The following is a 22466-nucleotide window of genomic DNA, read 5'->3' on the forward strand; positions in this document are numbered from 1 at the left end:
CCCAGTCGACATGGCTGGGCGTGAGGGATATTTTTTTCTTTGAAACCTTGAATTCTGCAGAGACCGAGCACTTATTTCTTAGGATCACCAGGGAAAATTTCTTACTCTCCCAGTAGGGTGGAAATTTCAAGGTCTGAAGCTATAATATGTGTAGTCTTCTGACATCATTAAGATAGGCTTTCTCTGACAGTGCCACCGTGATGCAAAGCATGCCACCCTGCCCGTGAATCCCGAATCAATTGGTGTTGCCCTGTCACGGTGGAGGTGCTCACACAAGGCCAGGCAAAGCTGGGACTGTGAAGGCGTGAAAAAAGGGGAGGAAAGAAAAAGAAAAAAAAAAAAGCTCTTTTTCTGCTGGCATCCCATATTCACCCGTGCTGCCCTTGGGATGAAATCTGACTGCTGACGCTGGGCAGATGGGGGGGCTGGGGGTTGGGACCTGTGTGCGCTTTGCCAGGGAAAGAGGGAGGAGGTGGTATGTCACTGGGCTGCTGGGGGGAGGACACTCGGCTCCCTGTATCTAGCTTTTACTGTGGCTTGCTATGATGGTTTGCCTTGATTTACTCCATTTTTTGTTCAGGGTGCCTGGGGGAGTTTGGGAAAGGATTTCCAGGCAGGATTTGCTTATAGAGTGAGGCCATTGCACTGCAAGGACGTTGGTGAGGCAGCGCTGGGGGGGACCCCACCGCCATCCTGGCTACCTTCTGCCTGGTGGGACAGATGCTATGTGCTTGACCTGTGGCTGGATCCTGCTTAAACCAACAGCTCAGCCAGCAGGTTTTATTTATTATTTAGGGAGTGTGAGGATGTAGAGAGGAGGATACTTATGGCGTGGTTTTTTTTTTTTAAAAAAAACCACAACCTGCAGGAGAAATATCTGGCTTTTTTTGCTCTTGGAGTGCTGGGTGCTCCATGCCTTGGGTGTGAGGAGACAAGTGATGGGGAAGGTGACCCTCAGGGTGCAAGGAGCGGTGCACGAGCTACTGGGAGCGGTGGCTGAGTGCGGCGGGGGGAGCGGGGGCTGCCCTTTGCCCCCGGGCGGCCGGCGGCCCATGTGGCAGTGGACTTTGGCAGTAGCACCCAGGCGGCGGAGGACGGGCCTGGCCGGCTCTGAGCAGGTGTGTGGGGGGCAGGCAGTGGTGGGAACCCCTGGATGAACATTAGGGGGGCCCTCGGAGGGACTGGAATGACGGGTGCCTGGATGCTTGTGCCTGGGGGCTATTTAGGGCAGGGATTTAACCCTGGTTTTGCTTGGAAAAGCCACAAACTGAGCCGCCCCTGTTCAGTGTCTTCCCCCAGCTCTGAAATTACCCCAAAGCGCCTTAAACTTTGAGTGTGGGAGGGGTGACCTCCACGATGGGGAGGTTTGTGAGCTGTTACGGTGGGGGCATGTCGGGTACTGATGCTGCAAGAAAATATATGGGGGACTTAAGGGTGGCACCCCCCTGGCAGCTGGGGCTTCATCTGTGTGTTGCCTTGGGCTGTCCTTGGGCTTTCCTCTTCTGTGTGGGGCTGTTGTAGATCTGATGTCTGCTTCAGCTACTGTGTTCTTGAAAATCCCTGTTCCAGGGGATTCCTGGACAGAAGAAAATCCCTGTTCCCCCCATCTTATAGCTCATGCGAGCAAAGCTCCCTTTCTCCCTGCCTCTGTCCCTACTTATTTCTTCGAGAATAACTCCTTGTCCTGCTTGTAGCTTTGCCAGCATCCCTCCCCCCACCACGTGTGGGGTTTCCTTCCTCCCTTTACCTTGTCACAGAGGTAAAGCTAATTTCTCACCTGCCCGGGGAGGCTGTGAGCAGTGGTGCTTTGCAGGGCTGGCTGGGGGTGCAGCAGGCTGCTGCCCCTTGCTCCAGGGAGAGCTGGATGCCCGTTGCTTTCAAACCTGGACCATTTCATCCCGGTGTTTTAAGGGGAGCTTCAAGTGCAGGCAGATGTGGAGATGGCTTTTCCTTGCCTCTGGGCATTTTGGGAAGGATGTTGGGCTTCCAGAAGGCTCCCAAAAGCAAAGAGTAGGTGGCAACAGGTTTCATGGGGGGCTTTGAGGGGGACAAAAAGCTGCTGATCAAACACACTGTGACTTATCTCGTTGCTTGCAGGCCGCTAGAGCCATTCGGGACTTAACCTCCCCTCCCACCCCAAAACCAGAGAGGACCCCGCTGGCAAGTTTGCCATGAACCCCTGGCCCCCTGCCTGGCCACCCCAGCCCCGGGGGAGGCAGGCAGCCTGGGGGGCATGGGGGGAGGCTCACCAGGGCCCCAGGTGGCAGCTTCTCCGCGCAGGACTCCCGCATCGACCCGGCTCTTGGGATGGGGGCCAGCTCCCCGGCCACCCCTGGGACGAGGGCCACCCCCCCTGGAGGGACACCCACAGACCAGCGTCCCAGGCTGAGCACGGTGACAGCAGCTGCCCCAGGAGGCCGTACTCCAGGTGAGAGCTGCCCAGCCTTGTGAGGCCGGCGCTGAGCCTCCTCCGTGTAAACCTTCTTAAAATAAGATCTGACCATTTCACTGCTCCCGTGCACTTGCGGCGTGGGTTCTGCCCTTGTCACCGCGCAGGGGAAACTGGAGCAGCCTCACGGAGACAGTGCGTGATGAATTGATGTCCAGCTACCAAAGCAGCCGGTGACACATATATTCAAGGCTGCACAGGAGTTGCAGCTCTGATTTCTTACAGCTGTGGCTTTCTGCAGTTGCTGTTTTATGGGCTTTGTCTCGGTCCGAGGTGCATTTTTCTTGAAGGTTTGATTAAATGCAGTTCTTTTTTACTAAGTGCAAGGTGAACAATAAAAATACAAATGGTAATATAGGAGCAAAAGGGAGCTTGCAAGCTCAGCTGTTGAAACAGCAGAGGGTGGGAGGATAAAATGTGGATGCTCTCGGTGCTGAGAGCGCTTTGGGCACTCCAGCAAATTTTGGTCGATTTGCCTGAGTTATTGCCCCCGGTGAGTTACGGGGTGGGCGCACAGGGATTTGTGCTGAGGTGTGATGCTCATGCTGGGAAGGGGGGTGTTGCAGGGGCTGGCCGCATCGCTGTGTAAATCCCGAAGGGTGAAGGTATGTGAGTGCCGGGTGGGTGGCTTGGGCTGGGCTCTGGCGCAGGGGGGGAACCGCTGAGCTGTGCGGTGGATGTGGCAGCTCAGAGCTTGGCAGAGAAGGTGGTTTTGGGGGATCTCTTCTAAAATGTGGGCGAAGGTTGATCCCCATGACAAGTCTATACCATTGAGCTGAAAGTGGGCATTGCCTGAAACTGCAGTGCACAGCTTGCTCGTGGATGGGGGTGGGAAAGTATCCAGCCTCCTGCTGCTCCTTCTGGGCGTGATGCTGGACCAGCTTCTGGCCCTGACACTGAGCAGGGGACCTGGCTTTATTTCCATCATCTTTTTGCCTCCAAAGGTCCCATCTGGGGCATGAGACTAACCCTAGAGGTGGTCCAGAACGTGCAGAGGTGCCAGCTCTTTCTCAGATTAGGTATGTTGTGTGGCATTTCAGGCAAGGATATGGAGACTCCCACCGGCAGTATCCAGCAGCCAGCTACGGGGATGACTACACCTACCAAAGCCACCAGCGGCAGCCGGTGGCCTGGCAGGATGACAGAGGTATGGGCTTATCCTTTGGGTCTGGGGATAGAGGCAACTTGCAGAAGAGACTAGGCTTTCTCCAGGATGGGTGGTTCTCCCAGGGCTTGCACATCTCCAGGGCTTTCTCCTGCCTGTGCTCCTGGGCTGCTAGTGCTGTTCTCTCCGTGCAGCACTGCCCTTGGTTTGCATTTGGGAGACATGAGCAGGAACTAGGTGCACCCAAGGCAATGTTTGATCTTAACCTCCATGGATAAAAAACTGCCATTCCTGGTTCCAGGCTGAACGCAATGTTGATAGTGCTGTGTGATCGGGGTGGCTGGGGCCTCGTTTTTCTGTTTCTGGAGTTCCTGGGCTGAAAAAAAGGGGAGGGAGGAAAGAGGAAAGGACATCAGTGCGGTGTTGGCAAATGTGTACGGGGCCTTATCATACCTCCAATGTGTTGGGCTAATTTGGAAGCAAATGGGGTGTGCATGGCAAATTGCCTGACTCATTGCTTTTTCTTTTGCAACTTCATTATAGCTTGTTGCTCTGAAGGGGAAATGCTAAGTCTTGATTCTCTCTCTAGACCTGAGACAGGGAGAGCCTTATGGCAAGAGTACCAGTTACCAGGACCAGCACTACTACAGGGGTTACCACCCCAACCTGGCCACAACCCCCCCGGGGCAGGACAGGTAAGGGTGGGGAGTCTGGGCATCACCTGATACAGCCGCCTGCTGCAAAATTAGTGGGTTTGTGGCTGGTCCCCAAAATCTCTGACCTTCAGGGTGTTTCCTTTTGCTCCTGTCTGCAGGATGCAGACCTACGAATCCTACGAGGAAAGCTCAGTCTTGGCTGTCAGGAAGGAGCGGGAAGGGGGAGAAGCCCTCAACAGCAGTTTGGGGGAGGCTGGTGGCCAGCCCCAAGAGGTAACATCAGGGTGGGCACGGATGGAGGACAAAAGGCTTCAGGATCTCCCAGAGATATTTTTTTTAGGAGCAATCCATGTCTGTCCCCTCCAGCTGGGAAGGAGGCTGGTTGCCCTCAGTGCTTAACAGTCTCTGGGGATTATTATAATGGGTTATTAGTGTTTCTGAACTCTCCATCTGCTGGGCTGTCGTTCCCCAGGCATGGGGCTGGGCACTGCTCCCACACCGGGCCAGGAGCAGGACAGAAACCCAAGCTTGGTGGGATGCTCTTCTGCGTCCTCCCTAGGTGGTTGAAAGCTGTGTGCCACCCAGCTCTGCCCACCAAGTCCTGCCCCATCACACCGGTGTCCCGAGCACTGTGTTTTGCCAAGAGCAAACTAAAGGATCAAATCCAAGCTGCTGTGGTGGTTTTGCTCCTGCGCAATGTTTTCTCAGGTTCCCAAGCCCTGCCTGCTGGCTGTGTTGAGGAGTCTGTGTTAGGGATGGGAACCAGTTGGGCTAAACTGGTGGCTGATGTAAATTATTTTAAACGCCGTTGGGTATGGCCGGGGTACGTGCCATGATGCACCTAAGATGCTGAAGGGTGTGAGCTGCTCAGCTGTGCTGTGCTTCTTCCACCGGGCACTTTCATGGAGCAGCAGAGTCTGTCCCGCTGCCCTGGGAGCAGAAAGGCAGTGGTGTCCCTCGTTTCTCAGCCAGGTTTGTGTTCTCTCCCTTCCTAGCAGCCCTCGGGCCAGCCCAGCCTGCTCCTGCAGTACCGGGAGTCGGGGCTCAGCTCCAGTGGCTATGAGCTCAGCCAGTACATCCGTGACGGTGCCGACCACTACGACCCTGTGCTTTCGGGGACCTGGAGCCTGGCACAAGCAGGTGAGGTGCGATGGGGTCCTGGCCCCCTCTGACGAGGTGGGAGCATGGAAAGAAACGGCTGGCGGTAGGAGATCTGCTGTCTTGCAGCTTGGTCCTTTTCCTGGAGGAGGTTGTGCATGTACAAGGCGTGACTGGGGGGCTGTGGGGTGCGTGGTCCAGTGGCTCTGCCCTGGCAGGTATAGGAGCTGCCATGCATGCCTTCTGCTTTAGGGGACGGTTCTTGCATAGGGGGGGCACTGCAGGGTTACCGAAGTTGGGGGGGGCCCGTTGGAGTGAGGTCAGGGTGAGGGGACTCATGGTGGCCTCTGTGTCATTGCAGGAGGGCCCTTGGTGTCCAGCCCGGCCCCGGTGGCCCCCCGCAAGTTCTCGCTGCCGCACACGGCGGTGTGCTTCGGCGCCGGAGGCCAGCTGGTGCTGGTGTGTCCTCAGCATCCTGCCGAGGGGCGGCTAGCCCGTGTTGAGCTGCACAGCCTTGAGGTATGCCACGGCCTGGCGCCGCAGACCTCTGTCCCCTTGCTGGAGTGGCTCCTTCTGCCCTGAGGGATGACAACACCATTTGCCACCCAAACAGCCTCCTCAGCCTTCCCGTCCCCTGCTGCCATCTTGTCTCCGGCCCACGTGGACCTTTGCCTCTGTGCTGTGCCAGCCTTTGGGCCCCACATCCCACCCCTTTGGCTCCGTAACCCTTGTCATCCGTCACCTGCTCCCAGTGATCCCTTCCGACAGGGACAAACGTGGCCTGTGCATCTCTGAAGGGTTATTCTGGTCACCTCTCTGAGGTGCTGCACTACAGAGTCCGTGCGCACCCCCTGAGCCTGGCACAGCATGTCAGTCTCCGGTTTGGCCTCCCAAACGAGGCAGATGCCATCTCAACAGGCACTTCTTTGCTGAGTGAAAAAGGAATGGACCTTTTGGGGGTCCGTGTGATGGTTTAGGGTCTATGTTTTGGGGTTACCTTAAGACAGCACAGAGAAGGGGTTCACCAGCCCTGCTGAACCCTTGGCCAAGGCACTGAATTTCAGCCAGCACCACTGGAGCTGGCTCGATTGCTGGAGTCCGGCTGCTGAATTTACTCTTGTTCTGTAGGTGATGCTCCATGACACAGAAGAGCTGGAGGAGCTGAGGGCCTTCCCGGGACCCCTGGCCAGGTACGCTGCACCGGCAGGTCTGGGAGCTGTGTTGTCCTGGCTGTGCTGGCATGGCTGGCCTGCGAGCACCTCTCCTTCGGGAGGAGACGTGAGCTCAGGGCAGGCTTTGGGGTGCCCATGGGCTGGAGATCTGCAAAGGCCAAGTCTGAGCTCAGATGGGGAGCCCAGCCCCTTCGCTGCGGTGTAGGTTGGTTTGGATGGTGGGAGGTGGTTTCTTTCACTATCCACAGGCTGTGGGTTTAGTGTGGTTTGTATGCCTGACCTTATTTTGTACTCATGTCTCAGAAAACTGATTTTGGGAGATCTCTTCAGATGTCTAAACCCTGGGTCAACTCGCGGTTTAGCTTTTCCTAAGGTGGTTGTCCCCCGAGACAGCTGAGCACGGCAGGGTCAGAAGCAGCAAGTGCCTTCACCCAGCGTGAGCCTGGGGCTGAATCTCGGTGCATTGCAGCAGGTTGTCTCTGCACTGTGCTGCTTACACTAGCATGTCTTCTGGTCACTCGTAACCAGAGCCGGGAGAGAAAAGGAGTGTGCAGAAAGAGGAAAACCGTTTACTGAGCAGAAGGGCTGCAGAAGCTGGGTAGAAGACATGGAAGTTACCACTCGTGCTGAAAGGGACACGGAATCTCTGTCGGTGTGACTGAGCCAGGAACAGCATCTCTGTCCCTCTCCCCTGGCTGATCCTGTCTCTCAGCCACCCTTTCTTTCCAGCTGTCTGACTATTTTATTGTAAGATGGCAGTTCTGCCTGGCTTGCACGTAGCTTAAATGTTTCTGCTGCTGCTTCAGACCCAAAGGGCTTACGTGGTCACAAGTGTGTCTTTCTCCCTGCACTACGCCAGTTAAATAAAAGATGCTGCCTGTGCGTGCGCGTGCTCCTGCAGCCTGGGACATCCTGGCTGTAACAGCAGCAAAGCAAAACCGAGGTTCTTCTCAGATGGATGGATGAAAATATTATCAGGAGGGCAGAGAGAGGGTTTGAGATGCACTCCGCATCCCTGAAACACAGAAATCTCCAAAGAATCGTAATAATGATAGAAATTAAGCATTTTTGAGCTTGGTGTGGCCAATGTGGTATGCAGTCATTGGCACTGGGGGTCTTCTCCCCTCCATCTTTCACTTTGAATCTTTTTTTGGCATCCCCATCAGTGAACCTGGGGACACCTTGAGTCTGAATGATCTATAGAATCGTTTAGGTTGGAAAAGGTCTTTAAGATGTCCTAGATTGCTTTGCCTTGGGTTTCTGTTGATGTCTGTCTTTGCTGCTGTAGGGAAGATCTGCACAAGGTGGATGTGATCACCTTTTGCCAGCAGAAGATAGCCACAAGCTGTGATCTCTCAACACAGAGAGGCAGAGATTCATCTCTTCTCTGGAAGCTCCTCGTCCTCCTCTGCCGGCAGAATGGGGTAGGTGTCCTGCAGAAGGGGCTGACCCTTTTGATTTTAGAAGTGAGACAAGTTATATGCTCCTCAGGTGTCTCTTGATCCAGTTGGTATTTCCAGGTGGGGTGTACCTTAAAAGCTTCCCGTTCCCATAGTATTATCAATTAGCTTGATACTGCCTGGATATTTGGAGCAAACCCTTCTCCACGATTGCTTTTCATCCCTGTGAAATACCGACAACCCAATGCCATAGCAGCCGTGAAAGGGGCTGGTGCCACCTTCGTGGGGGAGCCAGCACTTATGTAAAAGAGGATTATTCCCTTAATCCAATGAAATCCACCCAATCTAATCCTATGGCTGCTTGTTGGAAGCAGCTGGATACGATCTTCAGAGCAAGTGCTGTGAAGGTCTTGCTAGTTGTGCTGACTCCTTTGCCCTCCGAAACCGTGTGCTGGTGGCCGAGGCTGGTCTTGTTGGGGAGATGTGCTAGGGTGAGGGTACGTGTGTGAGGGGGTCAGACTGAAAGTGCCATCAGCCTTTGCTCATGGGCCTCGCTCCTCCCCTTCCCTTTCACAGTCCATGGTGGGCTCAGACATCGCTGAGCTGCTGATGCAAGACTGTAGGCACCGGGAGAAGTACAAGAGGCAAGACCCCATGGCAAACCTCCTAGGCCTGACAGATGATGAGTGGATGTCGCGTCAGTCAGGGGCGCTGGACCTCATCACGGGGGAGGTCACTCCTGTCGTGGAGACGCAGGCACAGATAGTGGAGAAGTTCACCAAGCTCCTCTACTATGGCAGGAAGAAAGTAAGTGGTGAGTGGGATCCAGAAAACAGGGCTAACGCTTTTTCTTGGCCACTTTGACTTCTTCAGGCAGGTGTTAAAGGGAAGAGTGGTCAAGAGGTGCCTTGTGGTTGTGGGATCAACACTTCAAGTTGTGGTTGTACAACAGGGCTTATGGCAGTGATTTCCCACCATTGGGAACGAGGATGGGGCCCCCGGTGAAGACAAGATGCAGAGGCTTTTACCAGCGTTGTGGGTTTAGTTGCAGCTATGTGACCTCAAGGGATCCCAAAGGCACAGAGAGAGCGGAGGGTTGGATGCAGAGAAGCTTGTGTGCCCAGGCTGGGGTCCCACAGAGGTGCTATCAGGAGCCAACAGGCGGCACAGACCTGGAAACCCGGGGAAGGCAGTATTGCTGTGAAGGTTCCAGTTCTTGTCATCATGCAAGGCAGAAAGGGGGTCTTTGTGAACGTGGAAGAGTTTTTGGAGGGTATTAGTTAAAACCAGAGCAGTTATCTGGGCTCTCCTCTGAGCTGGGTGAGCAGAGGGTCCCTTGGAAGTGGAGGAGGGCTGGGAAGCAGAGTTGGTGCAAACCCTTTTTCTTCTCCACCTTGGCTGCAGGATGCACTGGTCTGGGCCATGAGAAACCAGCTGTGGGGCCATGCCCTCTTCCTCTCCAGCAAGATGGACCCTCGGACCTACAGCTGGGTGCTCACCGGGTAAGCTGGAGAAGCTAAAGCAAAGTATGATGCTCTGTGACTGGCTTTGCCAAGCCTGTTATCCTTTTGGACGCCCTCAGCCCCAGTGCACTGAAAAAAGAGCATTGATTTCAGCTGGACCCTTTCAGAGGGGGCAGAGGGAGGAGAGGAGCCATCCATCTGGGTGGGCCAGAGTTCTCCAGGCTTCCCGATGGACAGGAGAAACCAAGTGGGGTCTGGAAAGCGGAAGGAAAGCCATTCCCTGGAGATGTGGGGTGAATTTATCCTGAGGCTTTGGCTTTGCCCTTGCTGCTCTAGCAAAGGTAGCCGCTGGGGTAGGGGGAGCTGAGCCATCTTCACTGTGATCCAGCCTGATCTGAGCTGTTCTCCCCACTCCTATGGCTGTTTTCTGGTGGAATTAATGCACTTAGTCTGGATTGGGTTGATCCCTTCAGGGAGAGTTAAGCAGAAATTTTCTGTCTTGTGCAACCTGAATCATTTAAAGGAGTTTTTATCTGCCGTTGTCCTGGAGACTTGCCTGCTCCTGGAGGTAAAGCAGATCATCAGCCTGGTGAGCTGATGATCCTTTCTGCCTTCTCCAGGAAGCCCCTCGGGACACTGCTTTCCTGGGGCATTTGGGACATGCACTTGGAGGCGAATGAGGGTTGGGGGTCCTGGCACAGCAGCCCTATCTCTGCCGTCTCCTCACAGGTTCACCAGCACGCTGGCCACCAATGACCCCCTGCAGACCCTCTTCCAGCTCATGTCGGGAAGGATCCCTCAGGCAGCGCTGGTCTGTGAGCAAGAGCCTGGCCCCAGCATGTGTACCCCTGTGGTGAACACCACCTTGTGTCACCATCCCTGCTCACCTTTGCTCTCCTCTTCTCTCCCTTCAGTGCTGTGGGGATGCTACGTGGGGAGACTGGAGGCCTCACCTGGCCGTGATGTTGTCCAACAAGGTTGGAGACACGGAGCTGAGCCATCGAGCCATTGTCACATTGGGAGACACTTTGGGTGAGCCGAGGCCATTATGAGCAGTTGTGTTCCTGCTGTTGTGTAAGGGTGGACACATGCGCTGCCACCGTGCATGTCCACGCTGGCATGGATGTACGTTGGTGCCGTGGTGGGGTGTGCACGCCTGTCCCCCTGGAGCTGCAGTGCCCGTGCGGTGGCAGGGCTGAGGCGCTGATGGATCCTGCTGCCCTTTGCGCTGGCAGATGAGTCGGGCTCAGGCACTTCCATTAGCTGCTCCTTTGGAGTGGAGACCCCTGGAGCGGCTGGACCCTGGGCAGGGCATATGTAACTGCAGGGACTGAGACTTGCTCCCAGTGATGGGGTCTTTGGGGGGGTTCATGCCTGTAATGGCACTCTGCAGAGCTGGAGCTGCACCCTGCCCAGCTTCCCCTGGTCCTACCACTGAACTGAAACCTGCTCCTAGGTACAGAGAGCAGCAACTGGGGAAAACAGAGAAAAAGCGGGGAGAAGGGAGGGATCGGGGCCTGCGTGGACGGGGGAGAAAAGTGGGGCAGTTGGGTTTGGGTTTTCCTGTGAGCTTGGGAGCCTCCAAAGCAATGGTGACCTCCCTTAGGACTAAGTGTTTGTCTTTTTTCCTCCCATCCAGCGGGCAGGGGAGCCGTGGAAGCAGCTCATTTTTGCTACCTGATGGCAGATATTCCTTTCGGTTACTTTGGGGCGAAGGCAGACCGCATGGCTCTGCTGGGCAGCAGCCACCGGTAAGCGAGCCCAGGGGGTGCTGGAGGTGGCGCTTTTGCCACTGATGCGTCCGTCCCACCTTCTCCCCATCCCTGGGATCTCACTTTTATGCAAAAGAAATTCTGGTTTGTGGGGATTTACTGCTCCTAATGTGAGCTTTGCTCTGGGCCTCTCCAGCTGCAGGCTGGCACGGCAGTGGAGCTGTGGGTCTGCGGGGGCCGGGGGGCTGTCTGGGGAGAGCGCCCTGCTCTTGCTTGCTGAACCTACCCCTCTCCTCTGCAGGCAGGTATTCACCCAGTTTGCCAGGACGGAGGCCATCCAGCGGACGGAAATCTTGGAGTACTGCCAGCGGCTACAGCAGCCCAAATCCTTCCTGCTCCCCTTCCAGGTAGCAGAGATGCACAAGCACATCTGGTGCAGCAGCTCAGACCCGTCCCCAAACATGCATCCGTCCCCCTGAAGCCAGGGATTCAGGCTGCTCTCCAAGGCTTGTTCCCTCACCGGGCTTTGGGAGTGATGGGGAGGCTGCCCCAGCTGGGGGGTCCTCCGGGGCAGGCCTTGGGCAGATCTTGGGGCCATGGCGTGTTTGATCAGTGCTTGCTCAGCTCTGGTTGCCTTCCTTCTGCTGGGGTAATGGGTAGGCTTTTCATATCGCCAGCAAGCACCAGGCTGCTGCTGCCTCAGGCATTGCACAAAGGGGCTGGATGAATGGAGGTAGTTCCTTGGCAGGCTCCCCCCATCGCCCCTCGGCTGCCTCTGGGCTGGCCTCGTGACAGCGTGTGGCTGGGGACCGAGGCAGGATGGCCCCGTGGGGATGGGGGGGCTGCCCCCAACTTGCAGGTGACCTCTGGGTAATGAGACCCAGGGTGCTGTGATGTGCCGTGGCAGAGGGGACCCGCAGGCAGAAGCATCTCCTTGCTCATCCGTGCCTGCCCTGCTTCCCTTTCCCCAGGTGTACAAGCTCCTCTATGCCTCTCGCTTGGCCGACTACGGGCTGCCAGCCCAGGCCCTGCAATACTGCGAGCAGATTGCCACCGCGCTGCTGGGCCAGGGTCTGGCCAGCCACCCCCTCCTGGCTCAGAAAGTGATGCAGGTGAGTCTTGCATCCCGCCCCCCACCCCCCCCCCCCCCCCGCCTTGGCAGGGTGCGATGCCCGGTCAGGACCCGGTGCAGTAGGGAAGCATCCTCAGGGTTTCCTGGGGCTGCTTGGCAGCTCCATGTAGCCTCCCAGGATTTGCTGCCTGGTATATGCAGAGTACAGCAAAACCAACACCTTCATGGAGTCTCTAATACCCAAGGATTTAGGGTAGAAAACAAAGGAATTGTGCTGACTGCCAAGTAGGAGCAGAGCTATTTGGAAGCAAAGGATGTTTTTCATTCTGGAGAGGCTTTTTGAACTTACAAATGGCACAGACTTAAGAAGCTGAAGTGTGAGTGCTTGACATTTCCCCTCCAGCACATCATCCCATGATTCCATTTACCTGCCGGAGGCTCTTTTGGGGTGACAGTGAATAGGAGTATGTCCCAGCTTGCAGCACGGAGCCCAGCTCCTCCACTTCATGACCAGGGTGCTGTGCCAGGGAGGGGTGAAGCAAAGTGTCCCAGGTCCCCTGGGCAGGCTGGGTTCGCAGGACAGTGGGTCTGCCCACTCCCTGCCCACCACCAGGGCAGCGCAGAGGCTGCTCAAAGCCTTCCTCCACCGGGAAGGGGCCAAAAGCTGCAGTGCTTTGAGATGAGGGGCAGCAAGGATGCCCTTCTAAAGGAGGTGCTGCAGAAATTGCCCAAAACTTGGCTCGTGCAGCCCCCGCACCCGATTGTCGAAACCTATTTACTGCCTAACAGCCTCTCAGATCTGCTGTTCTGCTGGGAATAATGCTTCTCCTGGGAGAAAACACTTTCATCTGAAAAACTAGTGCATTCGTAGATGCTCTTGTCTTTGATGTTTTAGACTGTGTTACAAATTATGATACACATTAGTGTTTGATTAAGACTTCCCCTCTTTTGAAGCTGGGGACGATATACAACCAGGTGCTGGTTCATTAATATTGGATCAAAGTGCACATTAGCTTTTGGATTAAACATTCCCCCCGTTTAGGAGTAATCATGCTTATAATTTCCTTTTTCCTGCCATTGATTTAGGATGAACAAAAGTGCATTTGCAAAGAGATGGGACGGTGGGTCTGTAGGTAGTGCAAGCTCCTGGCTGGGAGCTGGGTTACTGCCGTCCCTGTCCCAGGCTGGGCTCTGGCTGCGCAGGTCCTGTCTTACTTTAATCCCCTGGAGCTGGGAAGAAGGTTTTGTGCTGGTTTGGACTTTGTTGTTAAAAACTTCGGAAATAGGAAGAAACAGACAATGGGAACTGCTGCGGAAGGGATAGCTGAGACCTGTGGGGCTGCGGAGGGCGGCTGAGCTGCGAAGTCACCTCTGGATGGCTTCTGGTGGCCCTTGATGCAGCAGCCTTGTAGCGAAGTGTAGAAGATAAATGAGTGTGAAAAGCTGGGAGGGAGCTTGATAAATCCCCAAAAAGTGGGTCGATAGCAGTGAGAGAAAATTCAGTAAAGACCGGATGAAGAGCAGTGCTTTGAGTGTCATCTCCCCCCATCCAGCTGCCTTAAAACTGGACCCTTGTCTAAGCAATTTCTCCAGACTGGGATTTATTAGCTCTGCAGGGAGCCCTCCATTTCACCCTGGGCTGGTGGGATGGGTCAGCCCAGAAGAGCCTCTTGCTCCGTTGACAGTAGCTGGAGCCCCATGTTGTTGAGAAGGCTGCAGTCAGGGCAGCAGAGACCCTGTTCTTGCAGGAGAAATTAAACATGCGGCAGCAATACTGCAGAGAGGGACCTGGGGGAGATAGTGAAGCATGGAAAAAATACCAAGCAGCAACATTACAGGATGCTGTTGCAAAAAAGTTTAAAAAAAAAAAAAAAAAAAAGCCAGTGTTAATAATGTTATTCTGGGCTGTGAGAGCAAGAATGGCATGTGTGCAACAAGGAGGTGATAATCCGCCTCTGTTCAGGTCTTGGGGGTCTTGGCTGGGGCACTGTGCCCTGTTTGGGATGCTGCACTCGGAGACAGGGCTAAACTGGAGCAAATGTAGAAGGGAAGAGCTGGGGTGATAAGGGACTGAGGGGAAAATGACCCTCGAAGAAGGCCTTGGGGTTATTTTTTCCAAGCAAGATATGCTGGGGGAGGGAGGGGTACGGGGGATGTGATAACAGCCCTCTGGCGTGCAAGAGGCTGGTTTTCAGGGGACGGTGCCTGACTGTCCCCGCAGCTGCCATGGGAGGAGGAATAGAGAGGCTTAATTTGCAGCAGGGAAGATTTCACTTAGATATGAAGAAAAAACTCTTTAGCTCTGAGGACATTAAGCTTCAGGACAGGCCTGGGAGGCTGTGAAATCTTCTCCTTGGAGATTTGTAAGTGCAAATCAGACAAACATGGGCTGGTATGGGCACACAGGATTTTCCTGAGCGTTGGTAGATGGATCAGGTAACTTCAGAAAGTCCCTCCCAGCCCTGCATTTGTGTTGTTTTCTGTGTGGTGATCAGTGATGGTGATGCTTATTGCAAAGCCTGGGGAGGAAACAGCCAGGTGAGCCCTTAGCTCCCACCCTGCCAGCTCCCATCCATCCTCATCGGGTAGGTAAGGGATTGATGCACAGCTCTGGGAGCTGGGCTGTTTCCAGAGCTCCTTGTGGGTGTCCTGCAAACCTGTCGGTGCCCCAGGCTGGCTGTCAAGTGGAATTAAAGGTGCTCATTTTCCTCAGAGGAGGAAAGGATGGTAATAGTTACCTGCCTCTCTGATGTGAAGAGCATCTTTGACATGGGTACTTTGACACCTCTGCGGAGGTGGCTGAGATAGCCCTGCTGGGAGGCTCTCTGTGGGGCACGGGATGGGCCAGCACTTCTCCGCGGCAATGCAGGAGGGGGAATAAAACTTGCAGAAGAGGCTGGTGTTACTTTTACCCCCGTATTATGAACAAGTGCAGCTCTGCTGCTCTTTTCCCCTGGGTCTGTGTGCCCTGCCCTGTGCAGCTGCTCTAGGTGTTGGTCTTTTCCCTGTGGAGCTGAAATGTGTAATGAGCCCTGTTGCCCTCCTGGCTCTACAGCTAGCCGAGCGGCTGAAGCTCTCCGACCCTCTGCTCCTGGAGATGCCGGAGCAGGACCAGCCCTTGGAGCCTGACTGGCTGGTAGAGCTCCGAGCCCGCTGCCGGGAGCAGGAGGTAAGGAGGAGCGGGGATGCTGGGGGGCAGCCAGTCTGGGTTGTGGTTTGTCTGCAGGAGCATCCTTCTCTGCTCTGAATCCAAGGGCATGGGCATGGAGATCCGAAGGGTGGTGTTACCCAGCTGCCTTTCCCCTTGGCTCTGAGCTCAGAGACATGGTCTGTGCTGTGGGACCTGCAGCTTCAGTGGGAGCGGGGCGGGTTGCGCTGCCCGAGGGTGTGAGCAGTGAGGGCTGCAGAGCTTTGCATGGGGCAAAACACTCCTCGCCTTGGCTCATGGAGGGCACTGAGGGGCTGGTGGGTGAATGATGATCTCCTCTTGCAGTGAGGGTGTTGCAGAGGACACTGCTGGGGCATCACCTTGCAGATGTCTGCTCTCAGGTCCCTTAACTCTATGGTCTGGTCCTTGGATTAATGCTCTCCGTTGAGGTTTCACATCTGCTTTTGGTTCTGTGCCCTTTTCTGTCATTGGTTTCACCTCCTACCTGCTCTCAGCTGCAGCTCCTCTCACTTGCTGGCAAAGAGCTGTGACTGTGCTGGTACAGGTCTCACCTGGGCTCTGGCAGCCCAGGGTGGGTTGTGAGCCTCACACCCACGAGCACCATGCTTTTCCTTACATTGCCTTCCTGGTATCCTTAGTCTTTGCCCTGTGCCGTCCCCTTTTCCATCTGTTTTATCACATTTTCTAACTCCTTGCAGGTGGAAGATGACCTCCCTCCGGAGGTGGCGCCCACCCAGCCTGAGCTCTCCTGGACTGCTGCATCGATGGCAGGTAAAGAAAACGACACAGTAGGTGGCAATGGCTGCCGAGGGCTTTTCTGCACGTGGAGTTGTGCTGCCATGGGCTGGGAGGCAGCTCCCTGCTCCCTGGAGTATTTCTTGTCAGCTACTTCTTGCTCCTTGCGTCTGCCCCAGGGCTCCAAGTTTTGCTCCTGCTGGGATGCATCCCTCTGGTGTGGGGCTGCAAACTGGGGGGCTGATGCTTGTGCCCTCCATATGAAGGCTGAGTAATTGGGCTTAATTACCACAGCTTCAGGAGTTCCCTGTGGGTGCCATGGGAGGAGAAGGGGGTCAGAGGTGGGCAGCTGGATGAAGCATGTGTCTCCCAGCTGAGCCTTGGGGGAGACAGCCCAGTTCCCAGGCAGTCCTCTGAGGTGCAAACTGGAGCTGAACTAAGAGGATTTCACACTTTCGGAGCAAAAGATCGGGGCAGGAGCGCGTCCCTCTGGGCACTGGGCTGCAGCATGCCTGTCGGTGGGGTCCCAGCGTTCCCCCTTCCCCACTGCCTCTGTCATCCCTCTGCTGCACCTCGCAGTGACCCTCAGCGTCCCCTCCAGCCACAGTCCACCCAGCGGGTCAAGAGTCATCGACGTGAGGGACAGGAGCCACCCCTGGGTGACTCTCTAAGGAAGGGCTGGAGAGTTTTCCTTTCCTAGCTGGGTGATGGATCCATTGGGATGTCCCATCAAGGAGAGGTCGGGGCTGGTGAGCCATGGGTGTTGCTTCACAGCCGCCTCCATCAGCAGGATGCCCCGGCACAGTCTGCTCCTCCTTGCTGCTGCTGGGATCTAGCTTTCTGCTGGGAATGCTGGCACCAAAGGGTGGAGAATAAAGGCTGATGCAGACAGGATAAAACATGACAAATTCCTCCAAGCCATTTCTTCCTATCAGCTTTCCCTGCTGCTGCCAAATTCCTCTTCAAAGAGCTCTCCTAGGCAGTAAAAGGATCATCAATCCTGATTGCCTTCTGCTGCTGTGAGGGCTGAAGCTATGATCATCCTTTCCTGGAAAAAAGTTGCAGGTATGATGGGATGGCTTCTCTGAGTGGCAAGGTTTGCTCCGTGGGGTCTCTGCGGCTCATTTCCCAGATGCTTGGCCCTTTTGTTTGCTGAGGCCGTTCAGAGTCAGTATCCAAGGGACCTGCCTGCAGAAAAAGCTGGCTTGGTGCTGAATTCATCCATCTCGGAAAGACGGATCCTGAATCAAGGTGCCAAACTGGGATCCACATGATCACAGCAACCTCCCTCTCCATCCTTACAGCCTGGGCTATCCTCCCTGACTTTTCCCAGTTGAACCTGCCAGACGGAGTGGAGTCAAGCATCCATCCTCCTCCCTGTGGACTTTGAGCATTTCCAGGCTGTGTGGGAGCTGCTCCTGGGTGTGACGCCAACCCTGAGCAGGCTGGAGGTGATGCTGGCAAGCAAAGCAAAGGATTTTGTAGCACCACACACAAGAGGTGCCATAGCCTGTCCCCAGGCTCAGACCCATGGGGTCTGGGTCCTGCCTGGCTGTGTTTCATGGTGGTGGGAGAGAAACTTCCCGGTGCCTGGCATGTTTCTGGCTGAAGGCTGCAGAGCTGGAACAAGCAGGACACGCTCCCGGGACCAGCAGCAGTGTGCTGCCTGCACAGTGTCTAACATCAGACAGAGCAACGTGTGTGCGTATTAAAGAAAACAAATCCCACTTGTTCAACCTGCCTTTCAATTAAAAAAAAACCCCACAGCCCTGAGTAAATCTGCCAAAAGCAAGGAACTCATCCATGGGCACTCCTGTGGAGCGGGAATGAAGGCTGTGGCTTCCTGGTGGATTTTCTTTCCTGCTCAGGGTGTGCAGCAGGAGTGGAAGAAAAGGCTGGAGGCCCTGGGCTCCTTTGAACTGCCGGCATGTGCTGCTCGTGCTTGGTCCCTTTGCTTCCACAGCATTCCCCTTCTGAGTTGGTTTGCAACCTGAGGCATGTTTGCAGATTTCCCCCCTCCCCGGTCTCTCACAGCCCACCTTCCCTGCAGCCTCTAACAGGTCCCCACTGCTGTGCCGTGCCCTACCTTCCCCGCCTGCGCGTGGTCCCCGGGGTCCCTCCTCACCCCCCGGCTCCTGCTGATGTATAATGGAAGAGGAGGATTCTGTGCAACAGCCTGATGAGACTGTAAACACTGGAGTAAACTCCTGAGGTGTGGGTTTTGTGGGTAATTTTGGGGTTGTTTGGTGTTTGGTTTTTTTTTTCAGATGGAAAGCCTGGCCCCAAGCTTTCCCAGAGCAAAGGCTACCAGTATGACTACCAGCCTGTGGCACCCCAGGGACCCAGCTCCCACGAGGATGCGTCCCACTGGCTCCCAGCACCTGCTCAAGTCACAGCATCACCACTGCTCAGTGCTGGGCAGGAGCTGCAGCCCCCCATGCTCAGCCCAGGAGCAGGAGGGGTTTCTGAGGACCCCTCCCCGCAGGCAGTCCTGCCGGCAGGTAAGTGCTCCAGCCTCGTTTCTCTACAAAAATCCCTGTCCGCAGTGAGTTGCAGTGGGATGGGACATCCCTTGGGGAAGTGTGATCGCCTACGGTGTGTGTCGCTTCAAACACTGCTCCCTGCTAGTGCTGCCTTCACCCAGCGTCTCGTTTCCCTCCGACCTTGCCCCAGACATGGAGCCGTGCTGGCCCCAGTGCCCCCGCACATGCAAGGTCCACCACTACCAGCCACCCTGGGCAGGTGGGTCTTCATTTTCACAAGACCTTGCCCAAAGCAGCAAGGGAGGGCAGCCACGGGGAAAGGCAGCTTCACATCCAGCAGCATGAGCTGGGTTTTTGGGATGCACCAGTGCAGCCCTGCAGCTTCCTCCCTGGTTCTGGCATTGGCTGGGACAGGGACCAGAATGGCCTTTTGCGTCTCTTGGAGGGGACATCTTGGCCATGCAGCCTTGCTGTGGGATAGGGTGATATCTCTTTCTCTGGAGACCCTCAAAATCAGCCTGGACCCGATGCTGTGCGATCTGCTCTGGGTGACCCTGCCTTAGCAGGGGGTTGGACTGGATGATGTCCAGAGATCCCTTCCAACCCCGACCGTTCTGTGATGGAAGCACTGAAAATACCTCTGACAGAGATGGCAGGAGCTCCTCGGGCCAAGCCCTGACTGTGTCCTTTGCTCCCCAGGAGAACCTGGGGAGCCCTGGGGTGCCCCACTGTCCCCCAAGGAGGTGCAGCCATCCCCCCCAGCAGAGCAGGTGAGTCGGAGGGGTCAAGGAGACCATCCCAGTGGGGGCCATGGTGTGATTTGGGACTCGCTGGCTCATCCTTCCATGCACTTAACTCACATGGAAAAATCCCATCGTGGTGCCAGCTGTCCCCTCGGGGGACCCTGCTGGTTAGGGTAGCCCCCCTCCTGCCTCTGGAGTGCCCAGCTGCCTGCTGCACCCTGCTGAGGGGGCTGCTCCTCCCCACCTGCTGTGCAAGGGTCAGGGGGCCCTGGGGATGCTGTCGGTTAAGCCTGGCACGGAGGAGTCCCGGGGCCACTCTGATGCTTGGGGTGTCTGCTCTGGGAATGCCGTGTGGCAGCTCCGATCTCCGATGCCAGGAGGGGTTAACAGCGAGGACTCGGACTGTCTCTGAGAGCTCCACTGTCTCCTTGGAAGATGACAGTCAGCCTTCCTCGGAGAGCACGGCTGAGGACACTGCTGAAGAGCTGGCACCAGCAGAGGCGGCGAAACTGGATGAGGACAAGGTGAGCATGCTGATGTGAAGCCTCGTGCTGTGAGCTTTTCTGTCCCTGATGCCTGTCATGCCTGCCCTGCTCCCGGCGGGCATCTGGGTGGCCGTGGCATCATCCCCTTCTCATCCGTTTCCACTCTTTGTGACAACCTTCATTTCCCAGAGCTCTGGATTCAGGTGGTTTGGCTGGTTTCGGTCAAAGCCCACCAGGGAAACTTCTTCCAAAGCCACATGTGAGACTGCCCCAGACTCCCCCCTACCAGGACCACAGGTAGGGGATGAAAGGCTCTCCCGTCCCTGAGTGACACCCAGGGTACAGCAGTGAGGATGGGTGACACCTCCCCCATCACCCGCTGTTCCTCCCTCCATCCTCGCGCAGGTGGCTGGGCTGTGCCATTGCACAGCTCGTCATGGCCGTAGTCTGTGTGGGGACACAGCGGGACCGGGAGCCCTTTGGGCCGGGAAGTGAATCCTTGATGAATAATAATTGTCAATGTATAAAACCTCTTTGATCCGGGAGGTCCTCCCAGCACTTGGTAAAGTCTGTGGGGACCGCTTGCCCTCCGCCGGGGTGGAAAGCAGCAGCGGCTGCGGGTGGCACTGCTCGGGAAGGGTTTAGGAGCTGAAGGGAGGGAAAACCCCTGGAAATGGAAGAGCAGCAGAGAGGGGGAAGCAGCCGTGCATGGTTATCCCGGTCCTGGCAGAGTCCTCAGGGTGTCGCATCCCCGACTGCAGGCTGAGGGTGGGCTTGGGGGCAGATGTTGGAGTGAGATCCTCCCCTGGAAGTCTCCTGTTTGAGAATGACCTACAACCCCAGAGCAGGAAATTTTGGGATAGTCTTCCAAAACTAGCAGGAGATGAGGAACAGAGGGGGAGACCCATGGACCCTGGTGGCCCCTTACACTGTACACAGGCTTGGTGTCCAGCCTCCTGCCCACTTTTGAGCTCTCCGGGTGGTTTAGCTTTGTGACAGGGGTTGCTTGTCCTGACTCTGGAGACCCCCTCCTTAGCTCAGTTGCCTGCAGCTCTTGGGGTACCTCTCCAGCAGGATGGGTGCAGAGCAGTACCCCAAAAGTGTGGTGCAGAGGTGCCACCGTGCAAGGAGCTCCTGCTCTAAATGGGTGGATGTGGTTGCAGGACCAGATGTCTCCATCCCCATCTGATGCCCCTCTCGCAGCTGGGACAAGCCCTTCAGCTCAGTCTCCCTCCAGAACCCCTGGTAAATGCCGTGCGGGTCCCCTTGCCCTTCTCACCTTCAGCCTCTTAGAAGCTGCCCATCTAAATTTTAATCTTTTGGGGTATTTTTTTCTGGTTGCATGCCCCAGGAGGAACGCACAGTGTTACTCTGGTGTCCGTTGGGATGAAAGGTTCATGGGAGATGGATGGTGGGGAGTCAGTGGGAGAGCAGGTGAGGAGAGAGGTGTATTCGTGCATGATGGGGGGGCTTCCATGGCACCCCTCTGGGGGTGGCACTGCAGTGGGGGGTGGATGTTATGTTTCTCTCCCTTCACCTCTTCTAGACTGGCTGCCATGAGTCTTCCCCACTGGTCAGGACCATCCCGCTCTTCAACCCTGCCCAGGTCTCTCAGGTGAGCGCATCCTCCAGGTGTGGAGAGGGAAAGGGGGGCGGCGGGGTCCTGGCTTTGGGGGTGATGCCAGGTTAGGGGGGATACAGGGGGTGCCAGCCCTGGGTGTGTGAGGAAATAAATTGGGGGAGGACAGTGATGGGGGGGGGGAATGGGTGATGGAGGAGGGGAATGGGGGAAGGGGGGGGGATGCTTGTGGCTGCATCCTGAGGGTAACAAATCCACATTTTTGGGGTACAGCTCTCCTTTACATGGTCTTTCTCTGCTTCCCAGCTCGCCGCTGCCTCTCGACCCAACCAACCCAGGCTGCTTTCACGCCGTTACCCCAACCCCCTGTGAACTGGGGGGGCTGGGGTGGGTACTGGAGAAATCAACAGTGCTGACTGGATTTAAACCAAAATGGTGTTTGTGATTATTTTGAAGGGGGGGGGGGGGCAGAGGTTGGGCCCGTGGCCCCGGACGATGCATCCGCATCGTCCGGGGCCACGGGCCCAACCTCTGCCCCCCGGTTTTGTGAGTGTTAAAGGTATAAAATGATTTAAGGGGGGTATAAAATGATTAAGGGGGGGTATAAAAGGTATAAAATGATGATTTGGGGTGATGGAAAAGTTGTGTCCGAGGGGAGAGTAGTCTGAATTCGGTTGTATAAAATGATTTAAGGGGGGTATAAAATGATTAAGGGGGGTGTCAAGGGTATAAAATGATGATTGGGGGTGATGGAAAAGTTGTGTCCGGGGGAGAGTAGTCTGAATTAGGTTGTAGGGCCCGTGCCCCACCTCACCCATTGGACTCAGCGATCGCCGGCCGTGAGTCTGTCTCAAAGCACCGCGGGGCCACGAGCATCCGCCGGGGGTTGGGAGGGGGCGGGGCGAAGCGCCCCTCCCCGCCCCCCATGGACCCACGCAGCTTCTCCTGCCCAGGACCGGCCCGTAACGCGACGCCCCCCCTTGCTGGTGGCTCACCCGCCCGTCGCGGGCGGGGCTCTGCGGGAGCCGTGGGCGGCCCTTCCCTCAGACCTTCCCCGAGGCGGGGCGGTGGGGTGACGCGCACCCAGTGGGTGGCCTCGGCGGTGAGCTTCCCCCGGACGCTGCGACAAGAGGCCGGTCGAAGCC

At 56.1% G+C, this 22466-nt stretch overlaps 1 protein-coding gene across 1 annotated transcript; it reads left to right on the forward strand.

Annotated features, from left to right (window-relative positions):
* Positions 1-21772, forward strand: LOC308071328 (protein transport protein Sec16B-like). Its single transcript, XM_080406605.1, is given in 24 exon segments — positions 1-2428; positions 3490-3596; positions 4144-4249; positions 4369-4483; positions 5209-5350; positions 5670-5827; positions 6437-6498; positions 7769-7904; positions 8457-8687; positions 9285-9382; positions 10073-10154; positions 10258-10375; positions 10983-11094; positions 11361-11462; positions 11963-12167; positions 15183-15296; positions 15995-16067; positions 18299-18532; positions 19214-19284; positions 19635-19781; positions 19932-20039; positions 20906-21288; positions 21291-21357; positions 21628-21772. Coding segments are annotated over 24 exon segments (3294 nt in total). The 5' UTR covers positions 1-2171; the 3' UTR covers positions 21694-21772.
* Positions 21773-22466: the final 694 nt, after the last annotated feature.

This window comes from Falco punctatus (genome assembly GCF_963210335.1).
Source record: "Falco punctatus genome assembly, chromosome: 11".
NCBI classification, from domain to species: domain Eukaryota; kingdom Metazoa; phylum Chordata; class Aves; order Falconiformes; family Falconidae; genus Falco; species Falco punctatus.